Below are 17,861 nucleotides of genomic sequence, written 5' to 3'. Positions count from 1 at the left end.
TTACATTTTACAGGTGTCCTGATTGATCACGTGAGCAGGTATTTCAAAGCTAGCACAAAAACACAACTTCCCCTGAATCTGATTCCATTTAAGATGATATAACAAGGTTATACCAGGGCAGCTACTCTGGTGTTAACAGAGAGACCAGTCAAACCAGTCAATGGGCTTTCAAAATAAAGTGTTCATATTGTAATCAGAAGAAGGGTTAACAACAAAGAACAACTGACTTCACAACCTCACATACAAATAAATTATAAACTACATTTTCACTTGAAATTTGAGAAGATTGCATACGGCTGATTGGTTCAGTTTGATATATACACCCTGAGATTGTCATTTCAAATTTTAAAGAGAAGTATTCTCATCCAAAGTCAATTTCGTGCATTTGTATAAAATAGTTATGAAGTTTTTTAGCTATAAATTTCCATAAGAGGACTTAAATTTAACCAATTCAGTCTACATCAAGGTCCGAACAGTAGATAAAGTTTGGGTTTGTTTTTTTTTAAAGAGGGGCACAAAGAAAAAAAAAGAAGTAGATGAACCTCGTAAACTTTTGCTACAATAGCTAAAACAGTTTCAGATCGATGTTGGTCTGCTCAGTCTCAGTTTTTTCTCTCCCTAAATATTCAAAGATGGTGTTTAGAAAGGCTAAAAAAAAGCAGTTTATCTGCTCAGAGGACGGTGGTTTATGTTGCTAATTATCTCCACTGTCCTGGTTTTTAGTTTTTCACTGGTATTGAGGAAGTGGTTACTTTTCTGGACATCAGCTGAGTTTTTAAATACTTTTTTCTATTTTTTTGGCAAAAATACTAAAGAGAAATACATCCTTGGATCATTCTGTGCCGCTGCAAAAGTATAAAATATCCTTCATTTACACCAAAAGTTTAAGAATTTCTGTTACAGTAGCCAAACCCCCAAACACAGCCTTAAATATAAAAGCTTAAAGAATAGCTCAATAACAGCAAAGTTTGGCAACATAAATACCTCAATGAGGAAAAACTAAATCATGAAATGCATTTAACTAATTAGAGACAACAAAATACAGTAGAAGGCTTTATCAAGTGAAACAGCTCAAATTTATATAAAGAAAAACAGATTAAAAATGGATTTCTAACTGTAAAAGTTTAATATAAACTGAGAATGAATCAAGTGTATTCAGGCTTGCGTTCAGTAAGCATTAAATGGTTTAGAGGGCCACCACTGGACCACGGTCCACACTTTAAACCCTGGATATGTTTATTTTTACCTTTTTATATCTAATTTAAATCCTTTTATTGCTAAAAATTTGTCCAGTACTGAACCTTTAAGTGGAAATAAAAGAAAGGAATCTTTGTGATTCACTAACAAGAAGCTGAAACAAGAAGTTCATCGGTTTTGTCTGCGTATCAGAAGCATTACAGTAAACGAGCACACTTGCATGCAGCTGGAAATAAGAAAACCAGGCCAACCTCACAGCTGAGCTGGTGTGTGTTAGAGCGACTGTAAACCCATGTGTATGAGAGAGGGAGAGGCAGCGTGTGTGTGGCTCCATCATCCCATCTCCTCTCTCCGCCACAGACAGGTGATTAATAAACATTAAACAATCCCTCCTCTCTCAAACACACCGGAATCTGACGGGAAGAGCAGCATATGTTTGCCTGGAGGCACAGAGAGAGATGGAGAGCGGCCCTGCTGAGTGTCAGATAGAGGGAGAGAAAAGGCGTGGTGGGGTGGGGGGGAGTTAGGTTACAGAGACGGAGATGAAGGGATGGGGTGGGAGGGGTGAGGGCGCTCACACAAGAGGGTAATGAGATGGGAGGAGAGAAGGGGAGATACGGCAGGTAGAGATGTTTGAGAATGTATGAGCAGGCGACATGTATGTGTGCGTTCCCTGGAAAGCAGTAATTGTGCTTAGCGTCTCATTCTGGTTAAATAAAGTGAAGGACTGAGCATGAGCGGTGGTCTGTGGGAGACGCGTGGAACAGACAGATGGGTTGAGGGGAAGCTGAGGTGTGCCTAGTTGGGCGCTGGAGGTCGTACTACTCCCAGGTACAGCGCTCAGGGCTGCAGCTGTGACACTGCTGTCTCCACAGGGGCCTCTGATGGAGGCCTGCATGCAAAAGAGGGTCACTGACGGTTTTTGGGGCCTTTGGGGAGCCATAGAAAGTATAAAAGATGGACATAGCTTCCAGGTCCGAAAGTTATTCCAAGGTATAAGTGCCTTAAATCTGAATTTTATTGAACCTCCACCAGAGGCTGAATCCTCTTGAAAGGCTTGGAAGTCTTTTTGTTGGAACGGTCTTTGGCTTCCTCTCTCTGTGATCTCAGTAAACAATTTTTCGATTAGTTTATATTCTCATTTAGGAGATTATGTACATGTACAATTGGGGAAAAAAAAGACATTTATTTTGGAAATTACTGTCATTTTTAGAATCAGAAAGGAAAATGATCCAGAATGTGGTTTTAGAACAAAAGCTTCGAGGATTCAGATCAAGGATTTAAAACATGGCTTCACTAACCAAAAGCTCTCTCTGGCTTTTATTAATAATAATAATAATAATAATAATAATAATAATAATAATAATAATAATAATGGTCAGAGACAGTCACAACAGTGCTGCTGGAGGCCATTTTTTAGGTCTGGCAATTCAAATCAATTCAATTCAATTTTGTTTATTTTGTGCCAAATCACAACAACAGCTGCCGGAAGCCACTTGTAAATTATAAACTCGAAAATAATACAAAGAAAATCCCAACAATTAAACAACCCCCTTTGAGCAAGCACTTGGCAAGAGTGGGAAGGAAAAACGCCCTTTTAACAGGAAGAAAAACCTGGCAGAACCAGGCACAGAGAGGGGCAGCTATCTTTTGAGACCGGTTGAGGTGAGGGGAGGAAAACAGGTGCAGTGCTCATCATTTTCCTCTTTGGACAAAGGAGCAGATTCCGGTGCTGCTAATGGGTTAACAACATTTCCCTCCCCTCTCCAGCTCTCTTGGGTAACTGTCCTTCTTTTGAGACTGTGGTGAGACACAGCTAAACTTGTGGAAATGACCTCTATTTATGTGCCATCCCAGAGGAGCCAGATTACCTAACACACACTCTGTAGGGTCCAAGTATCGCCTCGTGCTATAGGTACGCTGACCCCTAGCCACTGTTTTGGGGGTTGTCTAATTGTTGCCCCTCAAGTGCACCTGTTTTTAATTTCATTAACACCGAAGCAGCTGAAACTGATTAACAACCCCCTCGTCTACTTAGCTGACCACATCAATATCCCAGAATATTTACTGACTTGATACTCTGATTAAAATGTTTTCCTTTCATTTTCTTTTTTTTTTTTTAGCAGTATCTGGCTGCTGTTGAAATTTGTCAGTGACAGACTGATCCTAACATCTACTGATTTTCTGTTTAATAATGTAAATGTAACTTTTCTTTTGGGTTTGGGCTTTTGGTCCTAACGGCGTCACTTTGGGCTCGGGGTGATTGCTTTGTGACATTTTTTCTGAGAGTGAAGTAGACTCCTGCATCTCCTCTGGGCTCTGCTTTCAAGCTTTAGAAAAACCAGCCTGTAACTGAAGATTTTAGCCAATTTGGTTTGACACTCTGAAGACTTTCACCTCTGAGAGCAGGGTCTAAGTCATGCTTGAAGCCAGGAGTCAGTATGCTCTTATGCGTTACCTCTTATAAAGCACATACATTGTCCCTGTGCTCATCTGGTGGGAGGTAGAGGAGCACAGGCTGGTTTTTTTTCTTTGTTTCTTCCTCAAATTTAGGATTTATTGTGCCTCGTGCAAATTTTTGCCTACTGCAGCTTTAGGTGTTGGATGCAGTCCTTGCTATGACATTTCTGTTGGAACTTTGCCATGGGGATCAATAAAAATAAAAGGCACAGAGATTTACAATCAAAGCAAATAAAAGCAGTGGCCAGTACCATTCAGCTGCACCTCAAGGTGCTGTTGTTGTTTTTTTTATACTGTATCAAAAACGAGAAACTCCACCACTCAGTTCTTAATTCTTTAATAATATATTACATTTATGCTGTAATACAATAATAATAACAACAGTAATAACATTAATAATAAACATACACAGAAAGTACAAAATGATTTGTGTTATTTTCTTAAGTTACCAACACGCAGTACTTCAAAATAAAAGAAAACAAATCTTCTTTAGCTGCCTCTCGTGCCTTCCTTCACCCTTGCTGCTAGAGAATCCAGAGAACTCGATTTCCCATGACCACCCACCATGAAGGACTACAAATGGAAGCTGGGTTTGTCCAATCGGATGGATCAAAAAGGCTTCCAAAGTTCCAGAGAGGGGCAAAGAGCAGGTTTTTGTCTCGGATATGGCTTATGGCGCTTCCCAGATGAGTTCAGTTAAAACTTTCTTTGTGTGTGTGTGTGTGTGTGTGTGTGTGTGTGTGTGTGTGTGTGTGTGTGTGTGTGTGTGTGTGTGTGTGTGTGTGATGACAGCGGGGGCTTCTAACACACACATAATAGTGGCATGTTTACCAAAGTAAATAAAAGGCAGGGGGAAATAACCAAAAGCATACTGCCATAAGTGAAAATCCTGAAAAGACGCCATCGTGACACCAACCAGCTACTGAGAAGAGAGGTCCATGCGTCATTTTGAGCGAGGTGGCTGTGGACACACATTACAGTACAGATATCATCATAAGCCCCGCCTCCTCAGTGAGAGGGGAGGGGCTATAGAGGTTTCGAGGAGGTAAAAGTCTCAGTTTGTATCCTGAGGGCAAAGGTAAAGATGCAGAGGGTGTCAGTCAAGTCTTTTCTCCCTCTTTTCTCTTCCCTTCTGCCTCTCATCCATCCATCCATGCATTCATCCACACATGTGTTCCCCTCCCTCTATTTGCGGTGCTTCATCTCCTTGTCGTGGTGGCTCTTCCCTCCACCCTCTCCTTTGTCCAGCAATTTGATCGCCTCCATCAGGTAGCTCTGGAAGGCGGAGAGCGCCGCGCAGATGGCGGGTGTACCGAAGCCATGGGTGAGCAGGCTGAAGTGGGTGAGGCTTCCCTGGACGCCTGGCTCCAGGCAGGGGGTGGGTCGACTGGCACCTAGCGGGGAGCGGTCCTGGGACATGAGGTCCACAAACTCTTTACAGATTTCCCTGAGAAGAAACAAGATCAGCCTTTTAGAAGCATTCGACCGTGATCTGTTAGACCTTCATACCTAACAGGAGTTCTCTTTAAATGGCAACTATAATGATCTCATCATTCTTCTTGCAGTCCACAAACAACACACAAACTAACTTTTTAAATCTTCATGTCTGACCACTTCTGAGAAACAGAATGGCGCTGGTTTTTGTTAGTTGAAAGCAAGAAGAAACGCTGAATATCACCAGCCTCATGCTTTAAAAGCTATTTCATGCAAGATTAATTCAAGAGTGAAATGAGCAGAAGAAGAGACCAGCCACTCACTTGGTGGCGAGCAGCATGCTGCGTCGCGTTGGGAGCTGGTCCGGCTCGCTCTGCCTGCACAGATACTCGGCCGTGGCTCTGGCTGGGAACTCTGTTTCACACACGTAACCGAAATCGCGCGCCAGATGGACGGCCTCACCTGAACGAGGAGAATAGAGAGTTTGGATTAAAAAGAAGCTCGAGCTGAAATTTGCACATGGATTTATGGGTTGTTTTTTTTTTCACGTTCAGGGCTTCAGTTTAGTTTAAATCAAGTAATTATTCAGATAAAGACTTTTAAATATACACAACTGACTGTTCGGGTCAGGTCAAGATAAACTCACTAACCACTTCGCTCACTTTCACCACTCAAACAGTTCACTGCTCTCTGGCTACAGCTGCAGTTTTTTAAAGGACACCCTCCATGTCTGTGTGTGTGTGTGTGTGTGTGTTTGTGTGTGTTTGTGTGTGTGTATGTGCGTGCACTTGTGCGCACGCATGCAGCCATCCATGCTGTGGCTGTTTATTCATGTGTGCTCACGCAGGGATTTTGCTGTGTGAATATGTGTCTCTATCTGTCAGGATGTATGCAGGTCACTGTATATGTGTACGTGCCTCTGTGTATATATGTGTGCGTGTGTGTTTGCATGTGTGTTTTTCCTACCCTCCACTAGAGATGTTAGCAGAGTGACGTTGGCTGCCTTGCGTCGCCCGGCGGGCAGGTTGAGGCCAATCTTCTCCAGACGCTCTCTCAGACAGCGGCCACCATTCTTTGACTTCGCCCTGAGGGGGGGACAGGGAAACAGAGGGAGCAGTTTTAGGAGATGCTTCTTGTGTATTTGTGTGTGTGCGTGCGTGCGAGTGTGTTTGTCTTTATGACTTTTGTTGTGGTGTGCTTCTTTGTGTCCCTCTGTACGTGTGTGTGTGCACGAAGCTAAACTCTCCCTATGTTCCCTGTCAGCTCTGATGCTATCCAGTTTTCTTCTCAATGTTTTTCTGCTTTGCCTCTTTATATTCAAGTAAAATTTAAAGCCAATGAATCCTGCTCATTGTTGATTTACTAAAGCTCTTCAGACCTCAACACATAATTCATATAGACTTTATGTTTGGAGACACATACGATTTTCTTTGCAATAACCTTTAAATTTAAGGTAGATGATGGGCAGTAATATATGAAATAAGTAATTCTACAGTGTAAAAAGATATTTTGCATTAAAAATACTACTTTAGAAGAAGCATAGTAAGGCAGTGTTATCAAAAAATCCCTTAAATATTTCTACATTTCATATTAATATGAAATAGGGACTGATTTATGCATCATATGCGAGTTTAAGCCACTTTACAAACTGTAATGTTTTACACGTTAAAATATTCATTTCTCATAAATTCATTTATTCATAAAAATGAACCAAATCATAACAAACATACAGAATAAAACAAATATCTTCAAAATCTGCAACACTGCACCAATTTCCAAAGTAACCAGGTACCAAATAATTGGAATAGGGTTCATTTCTTAATCTGCAAAAGCATAAAGTGGATTAAGCAGCGGTACCTCAAAGTGATAGGCAGCGATGTATTGTTATCACTGGGGTATCTGTATCTCTCTGCAGGGGAGGCACTGGGTTTTTACGGCCCTTTAGATCTTTTAATTATGTCCTCTCAAAGTATTTCAGCCTGCAACTCAAATCATGAAGTTGTTCTCTCGCCCCGAGGCCGTAGTTCATTAAACCGCATTGCTTCTCTTGTGATTTAGTCTCATGACCCATTTTGGGTCCTCGGCGCTGGTCCTGTAGTTAGACTAAAATCAATCTTATTCTGAAAAGCTGAAAGCAGAAACGTCCTAATGTATGGCGTGTATTGTAAAGAGTGAGACCGTTACAATAACTAACGCGACATGATTAATGTGGCCAAAAAGAATTCACAATAGAGATATTAATGAAGTGCAGAAGAGAGAACTGAAATGACAGCTGTGTGATTCATAATTCATAATATCATAATATTAAACATTATTAGACTCTGTTTATTATTGCCATTATATAAATATTTCATTTTTAAATATCATGGTCATTGTTGGTCCTCGTTTATTATTTCTCCTCTATTTGATGATAAAAGAGCCTGACTGGAGTGGTAACTTGATCCCACGCTCAAAGGTCAAAAATACGGAAAATGTAGTTCCTGTGTAGTTTTCTTGTGCTGTTGTGTTTCTAGACTACATTTCCCATAAATCCTGGTTATTGTTTGGTTTTTTATACCTCTCTGAAGAAGATAAACAAGTCACATGTGCATTTTCCTGCTTTGTGTTGTGTCATAAAGCAGCACCTAGAAGGTAAAGCGTATTATATAGCAGGGGTACCAAACATAAGGCCCAGGGGCGAGAATGGGTCCAGCAAAGACTTCAATCCGGCACAAAGGGCGGCCCATGAAAATTTAGAGAAGAGCAAATATTTTGGACTTTAAACTGTATTTTGTATCATGTTTTAGAGCTTTTTCCTACAGATGAAGATCTCCTCCATGGACACTCATACTATACCAAAGAAATTTATTAATTATAAACATTTAAATGACAGAATAGTTCTTGTTTTTTCACCGTCAAATGCAGAAATTTATTATTATATACAGATTTTTTATTTTTATTTTTTTACATTTTCTGTGAATTAACAAAAACTTTCTGTTTTATAATTACCTAACAGTCTTGGACTTGAAAGCTACCAAAATCTTTTCTGTAATTTTACATATTAATTTCTTACAAATTAAGTCCAAAGAGTCGGGCTGTCGGAGCTTCTTCTTATCTCTGGGATTAAATGTGTAGTTGAACTTCTTTACACTGACAGAAAGAAGAGTTTCACTGGCCTGACTTAAGATCAAACTAGGTTTCATGTAGCCCATGATGTAAAATTAGTGTGACATCCCTGTTACAGAAGATCAAATTCAACCAGTTCAACCAGTAACAGATGCTCCTGCTGGGGACTGCTCCGTTTTACCGCATTTTTGGGTCCTAATGAGGTAAAGTTAGCATTTTTCCATTCATTAAAAAAAGAAAAGGTTTGTATTTTTCTTGTGCTTTAATCTTTAAAGCCCAACTAAATAAAAACATCTTTACATCTAAGTCGCACCCTCTCGTTCCCCGTCTGCTTCTCACCTGCGGAGGACTCCTCCCAGCAGAGAAGCGTTGAGGCACTCAGGTGGGGAGAGGCGTCTCTGCACCTCCCCAACTGTCACCTTGTACTTGGAGGTGGAGCTGAGCAGCGACAGGCGACCCGGGACTGAACAGAAGACCTCTGCCGGGTTGGAGACACACCCCACTCCGAGACCCTCCTTACCGATGGACAAGGCGGACAGGGACGAGCCGTTCAGCTTGGACGGGATGGGAACTGTGGGGCAAAAGGGGGATGAAAGGTGATTATTAAAGCAACAAAGACTGGATGAGGAGGGATAAAAGGATACAGATCATCAATCTTAACATATGTCATGTGTGGCGACGATTGTGTTGTGTGAATGACTGTGTGACAGCGTGCTCCTCCCCTCCTGATTAATCTATTCAGTGCAATGTTCTCCCCTGCGTCGACAGCTCTAATTCTGGAGCGCTGCTTGTTGATTCTGTTCCTTAAGCTGCAGGTGGTTGCATTTTAACTGCGCATTCTTAAATAGCTTCGCTTCGCACCTCGAAGAGCTCAATTTGCACTTAACTATTTTAAATCGAGCTAAGAAGTTACACAGAGAAACCTTCAGGTGACTGGCCAGAGTCAGCAATCGAAGGCTACTCGGGTGTAACACTCAGTGTACCTGTTGCTACCTGAGCAGCAGGGGCAGATTTTGTTTTCTCCAATGTTTATGTTGGGCGATGATGAAATTACTTTCTATTTGAGCAGAAATCCTCTGAATTGAGAAGAGTGAAGGAAGTCAGACGATTTGCTTTAAGACTGCATTTCCTTGGAAGGATACAAAGAGTCCTTAGATCTGCTCCTCGTCTGTTTAATGTGTTCTCATTGTGCTTTAATCTTTAGTGTTTTCAGATTTATATGTCTATAATTTTCGCCTCCTGCCACAGATTCAGTTTTCTCCGTATTCACACACTGTGGCCAAATGACTTTTAAAACATCAGCATGCTCCTTTAGAAACGATTTATGTGCACAGTAATAAAAACTGCTAACTATATGTCATCCAGAGTTATGAAGAGACTGTCTTTGTTGAATTATTTTGCTTTTAAATTTGAATATAAGCAGCACAGACATATTTCCATCCTCCTTCACTGCAATGTTGTGCGTGCAAAATCAACAATAAACTCAAACTGTTGGGATTTAGTGAAGCGATGTGAGAGAGATAGACATGTTTATATAGAGTTAACGGTAGAGAGAGGACAGGAAATGAAGACAGAGAGAGCGAAATGAGGGCTGACAGGCTATAAAGGTCCCTGGATAGTCTCAAAATGGGGATTATGTGGTTTGTGATGAGCGCTTTAAGTGACCAAAGAACATGGAAATATGTTGTTTTATTTTATTTATTTTAATTTAGGAGATCCAGTCCTTTAAGGTGAGATACACACAGTTAAATCTCTAGTCTGAGTATCACCGATGACGATGATGATGACGAGAAACTTTAAATCCTAAGCCAATATTTTTGTGGAGGGGAGCATAAATAGATTTTGATGCTCATCATTTTGAGTCTTATAATTATTAATAATTATTCAAAAATCTCATATTCAGATACCAAGGACATGCAGAGGGTTGGTGTGACAGAGGATGAGATGGATGCAAATCAGTCAAGCAGGCAATCCCTGAAGGGAACATCCGAAGGAGGAGAAGAAGAAGGCATACTGCGATAACACACAGTGTTAGGCTTAGCTGTCCTCAATGATCAGGACTCAAAATTTTGAAGGTTAAGGAATAAAATGAAGCAGTCAAAGATCTTAGAAATCCAAAAGAATCTCTGGTTAAAGAAACCTTGAATCAATCTGCACGTATGTCTCTTTCATGTGAAAGAATCAGATCTTTTAGTTGAAGGTTGAAGTTGAGGACTTATTTAACTCATGTAATAATAATTCCCTCAGCCTCACTTCCTGTGGTCGTTCCATGCCTCATGGCTCTGCAATCTATCTTCTCCTTTCAGTCTTTTGAAAGAAACATTGTCTGTAAAACTGTACTAACGCTGGCGTGCCAGCTCCCTCGTTGCACTGAGAGGGTGCGCAACGGCGGGTGGCCTCTTTGCAACTCCCTGCTGTGCAGCGCAGATTCCCCCAAACTGCACACAATCTCTAAAATCGCCTCATTCACAACGAGCCGATTAGCCAGGCGACGAGGCCGCAGAGCAGCAGAGTTTTTCTCCAAAGCTCCCCTCCTTTGTCATCTCCCTGCCCCTCCCTCTCTTTCTCTTATCATCTTTCACTCTCTTGCTTGACTCTTTCGTGTGCCTCCCACTTGTCGTACCCCCCCCCCCCTTCTCCCTCCTTGCTTGTCTTCTTCCCCCCTTATACTCTATCTCATTTTTTTCTCCCCCATGGATTTTCTTATTCATGAGGGCTCTAGGTTTGCTCTGCTATCTGCTGCGAGTGCTCGCCGTGGAGAGTCTCGCTGCGGTAATTGATCAATTCTAAGCGTTTGGCAAACAAGTGGAATCACTGTCACTTCATCAGATGACTGCAGCAGAGAGATTCAGGCAGTCTGAATGAAACCAGAAATGTGTAAAGCCGCTCCCAGGGCTTGATTTGGAGAATTACACCAAATCAAGCAGCAGTTTCGGGGGAAACTTTAAGGTGTGGACGGCCAGACCAGTTAGGATTTTTAAGGTTTTGTGCAGTAAAAGAAGCACAGAATGTTTTTGTTTTGTTTTTTTATTGTGCATGCATGTTTAAATTTGAAGTTTTTCTCGTTCTAAAGAAATACAACAAAGAACCAATGTTGCTTAGTGTTATTTCTCTTATTCTGTCAGTCATTTCATAACACAGTGGGTGCCATCTTTAGCCTGTTTTTGTGCAAAACCTCCCTTTTTTTAAAAATGCACCTGAGCAGGGCGTCTATCTGTTTTCAAAGCATCGCGCTCGACACCAGCTACAAATCCAACATGAATTTTCTAATCGCGCCCCTGTGTCTTCTGCCACTCGGAGTCGGTAATATTAGTGTGATCGTACTCTGCAAATTTCTCCACAACTCCTCTTTTATCATGTTCCCCTCCCTTTTCTTCCTTGCCCCACTTCTCTCTGCTCCTCACTCTAAGCCTAACACACACACACTCACAGACACACACGTACACACTCTCATATGACCATGAACAGTTCATTAAGAATGTGTGCCTTTGGGGTGAAGTCTGCAGCTGAGTATTAGAGGACTTCTTGACTTCAAATGAAATAGCAAAACAGAATTATTTATAGTGTGTGAGAGAGTGTGTGTTCATGTGTGCGTGTGTGTGTGTGTGTAAGAGAGAGAGAGAGAGTACAAGAGAGTGAGAGAGGCTGGTGTTGGAGTGCCCCTAAACACAAAATCCCCTTCAGCGTGTATGGCACAATTATATAGGTGCACACTTAGACACAAATGCACACATACACAATTGATCTTTTCTCTCTTGCTCTCTGACACACACACACACGCACACGTGCACACACAGACGCACACGCAGCTCTTCTACCTCTTACCTTTTTTAATGACAGAGTGGTCGAGGATGCCCAAGGCTGATCCTTCCTCCATTCCCTGTGTCAGACAGACAGACAGTCACTATCATTTATCCACCGGCCTCAGAGCCACCACACACTCACACACAGAGACACACACAGAGATATACAGCTTGTCTCTCTCAGGCCAAAGCAAGATGGAAGGTCCAACATTTACTTTCCCCTCACAGCACATATGAGCACCATCAATATCGAAGTAAATAATAAAAGCAAATTTGATTTAGTGCAGGTTGTTTTGTGCAACAGAGAAAGTAAATGAGTTGAAGTTGTGACGCACAAAGCAGTTTACATTTCTGTTTAATCAAAAAGAAGACATGTCACTTCATTTCAATTCTTTTAAGCCTAAAGCAATAAAACGTTTGGAACAAAGGCTATTTTTTGGACAGAAAAAGCAACATAAAGCAACATAAAAATCATTAATACATCTGCATAATATGTGTTAGGTAAAAATAAATAAATATATCTTTTTAAATCTTAAGAAAATGCGATTTACTGATAAGTGAAGTGTGGCTCAGCGATTCAAAGACTAAATTAGAAACATTTGGAGTTTTCTCTGATTGAAAGTAAAATCATGTTGCAGGGCCCGAGTCTCATGTTGCCTCCTTTGTGCTGACACTATGAGAGGGTTCAAACGCGGAGGATATAATCCATTAATCAAATAAAAGTCCCTGTCAAGTGGGAGCGTTTAACAGCAACATGCCCGGGTTGACTCCTCGCCCGGCGCTCCTCTCAGACGTTTCTTTTCTATTAATGACCGTGCAGATCAATTGGTCTCGGTGTGTGTGTGTGTGTCTGTGTGTGTGTTTTTTTTTTCTTCTGCGAGGAGGCAACAAACAGCGTCTGCAGCTGCACCTGCTGCAGGGAAGCTGACTGCTCAATAAACCATAGAAACTATTCTTCTCCCCCTAAAAACCTGCAGAAGGCAAAAAGGCTGCAGAATCACTTTGTGTCTGCGCGAGACGGAGGATAATGCTGGAGTGGATAATAAAATGGAGTGAGGCCAAATTGCTATCATTCATTTAACGAATGCAGTTTTTTATATTCATATTTTAGGGTATCGTTTTTATTGTGGATAATCCATTAAAAAAAGCTTAGAAAAAAAACGTATATACAAAAAGATTTCAAGTAATAAAACTGAAACATTAACTGATATAAAAACCATCTAAGACATGTCGTTATTGATCATGTCCAGCACAAACGGATAAAGCAGGAAAACAGACAACTGTAAGATGTAGAGATTTAGAAATTTAAAGAATATTTTTCTCTTGTCTTGAGAAATCAGCGTGCTGCTGTTTCCTTTGCTGTTTCTGTGTCAGACGCTAAAATTAAAGTATCAATTTTTAGGGAAAAATATAAAACTGCAGCTCTGAAGGTGTTTTAAAAAATAAAAAAACAAAGAAATAACATAAAAAATAATTTTAAATTAATTACCAGAGTTGTAAATTACACGTTTCGCTTTTTATGTAGATGTTTTAGTGTGGCCTGCATCTTTATAAACTCTTATTTGGAATTAAAGATAAATTGCCCTGAGGCCTTTTCGCCGCACTGCGCGTTTTCTAGTATTCAGTAGAATTTAGTAGTATTTATTTACATAAGCTAATTTTAAAATATTTCATTGTCGTAAAGGATAATTATTGAAGCACAACAAATACGAGCGTTTTAAGAAAAAATGCGTGCGTCTTTATCGTGTGCCGATTGACTTTTACGCACGGACTTCTCGAGCAGCAGTGCCAACGCAACACAAGCGGAAAAACAAAAAAGTCACCTGAAGATCATCCAGGCCGTGATGTCCCAGGTGCATCCCGAGAGGACCGTCTCCGAGAGCTGCAGCCCCTTCCCCGAGACCGTGCAGCAGCCGCGGGACAGCTGGATACTCCCGACGGGGGTCCAGGCTCAAAGCCCGGTGAGACTGTGATAGTAGCCCCCCTTCCTCGGAGCGCGACCTCTGCGAGTGCCACGCTGCTTGCTGGTGCTGATGGATGGAGTTGATGGAGGGGTAGGGGTCTGACAGGTGGGAATAAGCAGAGTCCTGGCTCTGAGAGTATGGCAGTGAAGACTGTGGATAGGGGGGTGGAAAGTAGGGAGGCTGGAAGTCTGAGGCCGGAGTGTGGCAGAGCGGGGGAGCCGAGGAGTAGGCGGCCTGGTTCAGGGAGGACAGCTGGGAAAGGCGCCCGCTCGGCGAAGAGCCGCTTAGTCCGTCTGCGCGGTCCTGCAGAGAATCAGAAAGTTTGTTTCATATCAGGAGCTCAACGTGCTCAGAGTTTCAGGGTTAAAAACATTGAGCTCAGAGAAAAAATATTTTAAACCAAAGCGTTATTTCCATAAAGGAATCGAGATTTTAAAAAGGAAAAATAAAAGAAACAAATAAGTCACAAAAACGCAAAATTAAAATATGAAAAAAAGTTTTAATGTGTCCAAAATAAAAGTCGTGAATCCATAAATAAATATTTCCATTTCATTAGGGAGGGATGGAAATAGCAGCTGCGCTTGAAGTGATGCGCCGTGGCAGAAGACGCCCTTGGCATCGCTGTTGAAAAGTGTCAGAAAGGTCACTGCCACCAAGGAACTGCACAAAGGACAGGTAACGCACAGCAACAATAACAACAGCAGCACGTCGCTCCGGGAGGAGGCTCCATCTGTAAATAATCAGGGACTGCGTCAACAAACACAAACTGACCCCACGAGTGAAAATTAAAGCAAAAGAGGGGTTCATTCAGGCTGGCAAGGCGCGCGAAACCAAACGATAATTCAATGTGACTTCACAAGTTTGACCTCTCTTATTAAAAGAGATGCCAGTATGTTCACGCTGTGTGTGTGTGTGTGTGTGTGTGTGTGTGTGTGTGTGTGTGTGTGTGTGTGTGTGTGTGTGTGTGTGTGTGTGTGTGTGTGCGCGCAAACATGTAGTCCCCTAGCCTACATTTGGGCTCACACACACACGCATCCCGGTGAAATTTGATTTTTTTCTCAAAGCTGGGTCAACCTGATCGATGCTGTTGTGGTGGAAACAATGTCCATTATCTCCCTGCCAAAAATGCCGCCTTAAAAGCAGATATCGGTCAGCCCGGCACAGCTTTATTCGTGCACCGCCTTTCACCCACAGATGAATGAAAAAGTGCATTTCGGGCAACAAGGAAAGAATGGGCAAAACAATTAACAGACAAACAGATATTTGCAAAAGTTTTATAACAACAAACAGCAAAATGTTTTTTTTAAATTAAAAAATACACTGTAAATATCGAAAATGTCAACAAACGAGAGTCATAAATAATAAAGAAAAAATAAAGAAAGAGAAGAAAGGTAAGATTATAAGGTAACTGATGGGCCACAAATGAGAAGACACCTTAAGTAAAAGTGAAAATAATTATGTCTTCGGGTTTCTTCTTCTTCTTTCTTTTTCTTTTTTTTAAATCTCCACTGAGGTGCAGTCCACCATTCCCTGAGGCAGACTGTTCCTGAGACTGGGACCACAGTGGCTCAGGGATGGTTCCCCATGCGTTTTTATTAAGATCCTTGGGAGAACCCGGAGGCCGGCTGCACAGAATGTAAGCCGGGATCCGCTTTGGTACATAACTATAAAACATGTCAGAGAGACTGACTGCTGCCAGGCCATTAAAACCCACTCAAATCATCTCTCAAAGAAATGCAACCTAATAACTTTAAATTAATATTATTATGGGCTTTCATATTTGTGATCAAGGTCGATATTCAGTACTACAATTACTCATACTGATTGTGCGTACTTGTGCATTTCAAATTTTATTCCCCAAATTCTCTCTATATAAAAAAACTGCAAAACACAGAAAAAGATGAGCATCTTTCCACCGTGTGGACTCCTCATGGTCACTGTCTCAGCTGCTGTGACCGTGTGCAGACAGACAAAGAGCATCTCTGGGACAGATGCGCGGCGCAGTGTCAGTAAAGTCAAATTTTTGAAGTATCTGTGATTCTTTGGAACCACTTCTACAGGAAACCGAATTAACAGCAACGGTTGAACCACAAATCTTATATGATTTAGAAAACAATAAACATGAATTACTATTACTCTGTAAGCTGACAGCTGCTGTAAAGAATTCAACGCACTGTTTAAGTCTTTTTCTGTATCTTAATATACTCCAATTTTGTTAATTTGTTTTACCGCCAGCTGCAATTGTTTTACGCCCGTTCTATAAGGTTTACTGACATTTCTAATGCAAAAAACAAAATCCTTGTAAATTTGTGTTACAGTAACGACTAACAGACACCAGCAGCCCTGAAAATACTAAAAAAACAAACAAAAAAAAAACAACCCAGAACGACTCTGTCTAACTTACCATAGCTGAATAGGTGTGGATTAACATCTGGACCAGTCTGGACAGATCCCCAAAATTTAAAATTCAACGGGAGTCGAAGGCTTCCCACGGCTCATAAGGTGTCACAAAAAATGTTCCCAGATGTAATCCAGGCCTTTATTAAAGGTCCATTCAATTCAGAGGTGCTGATATTTACTTTTCCTTATCTCTCTGTCTGCCGGAGCTCTTTACGCGCAGATGAAAAGCAGCTGCCAGATACGAACACGCGCGTACAACACAACACAGAGTCCTGCAGCCTCTCCATGAGCGCACTACTTATAGGTTTTGCGCGCACCCGGCAGAATAAGGGGAGGGGTCGAGAGGAGCCACTTCTCTTAAAGAGATATATTCCTTCGCTTGCTTGTTTTGCCCCACGCTGATTGTACCGTTAGCTTTATTGTTGCCTTTTAAAATAGCATCATGCAGGCTTTGCGCACGAAGTAAGACCCCAGATGGGTTTTATTAGTAGTAAATATCCCTCAAAAATTCACATTTTCAACAAGGAAATCATCTCCCGTGATTCTTTTAACGTCTACGTTAAAAAGTTAGTCTTTTTACGCACGAAATTTTAGAGGGATGGTTTAAAAATCTAAATTATTTTAATTGTTTCAACTTTTTTAATACACCTTGAGTATTTCACGGTTTGAACCGACTTAAATTATCTTCTGACATAAAAAAAAATAAATACATTTTAAAAAGACGTGTGCACCTTTTTACGCGCTTCTATATAAAACATAACAGACTCACAGAGCCCACCAATGAAAATAAAACTTTACCTGCGCGTTGTCAGTTTTAGTTCGGGATTTCCAGAGCATGATGGCGCTCGGGCTGTACGTCAAGCTGCAGCTGAGGGGTTAGAGATGGATGGAGAGAAGAGAGGAGACAGGCTGAAGGTGCAGAGGGGAGTGAGTTACTTTGAGAGACGATGCAGTAGTTTGTATGGATGAGTCAGAGAATAGAGCCGGGTGTGAGGAGGGGGGGTGTTAGAAAAAACACAAAAGAGGGCGGTAGGTGACACGAGTCGAGGAGGGGGGCAACTGAAAACTTTTGTCACGGTTGGTGTGAGGACCATAGGATCAGCGGTGGAGAGGTTAAACATAGCTGATTGGTGATAATGGCCTGACAAATTATCAACCTAATCAAAAATTCACTTTAATACTTAGAAATATTCCAGAACTCAAATAAAAATAAAATTTTCCCCGCATTTCTGAGTAAGTCTAACATCCGCTACAGCATTTAATTCTTGTTGCTAGATGACTGATATGCGCCAATTTAAGACTTTCAGCGTCCAGTAAAACGATGTCATAACTAAACACTTTGTTCTCTGTGCTGAGGGTTTTTTTTCCCACCACATATTGTTTTATTAATAGCTTCACTATAATTTAATTACCAGCCTAATAATTGAAACAACTAAAACTCTGGAAATGTGGATAACGGAAGAAGTTTGCCAGTAAACAAGAACTTCACCACACATTA

General features: G+C 41.3%; 1 protein-coding gene across 2 annotated transcripts; it reads right to left on the bottom strand.

The window, feature by feature from the left end:
• Positions 1-3,978: 3,978 nt before the first annotated feature.
• On the bottom strand, positions 3,979-17,522 carry tfap2e (transcription factor AP-2 epsilon). 2 transcript variants are annotated; one of them, XM_026156924.2, is made up of 7 exons: positions 17,162-17,522; positions 13,823-14,266; positions 12,022-12,076; positions 8,536-8,767; positions 6,058-6,176; positions 5,415-5,553; positions 3,979-5,104 (listed from the first exon to the last, which is right to left on the bottom strand). In XM_026156924.2, the coding sequence occupies exons 1-7, from the start codon at positions 17,198-17,200 to the stop codon at positions 4,843-4,845; spliced, it is 1,290 nt and encodes a 429-aa protein (XP_026012709.1). In that variant the 5' UTR covers positions 17,201-17,522; the 3' UTR covers positions 3,979-4,842. The 2 variants fall into 2 exon arrangements, with proteins under 2 accessions (XP_026012709.1, XP_026012710.1); XM_026156925.2 differs by lacking the exon at positions 17,162-17,522 and adding an exon at positions 16,368-16,661.
• Between the last annotated feature and the right edge of the window lie 339 nt (positions 17,523-17,861).

This window comes from Astatotilapia calliptera, chromosome 22 (genome assembly GCF_964374335.1).
Source record: "Astatotilapia calliptera chromosome 22, fAstCal68.1, whole genome shotgun sequence".
NCBI lineage: Eukaryota > Metazoa > Chordata > Actinopteri > Cichliformes > Cichlidae > Astatotilapia > Astatotilapia calliptera.
This window is presented reverse-complemented; position numbering and strand designations above follow the sequence as displayed.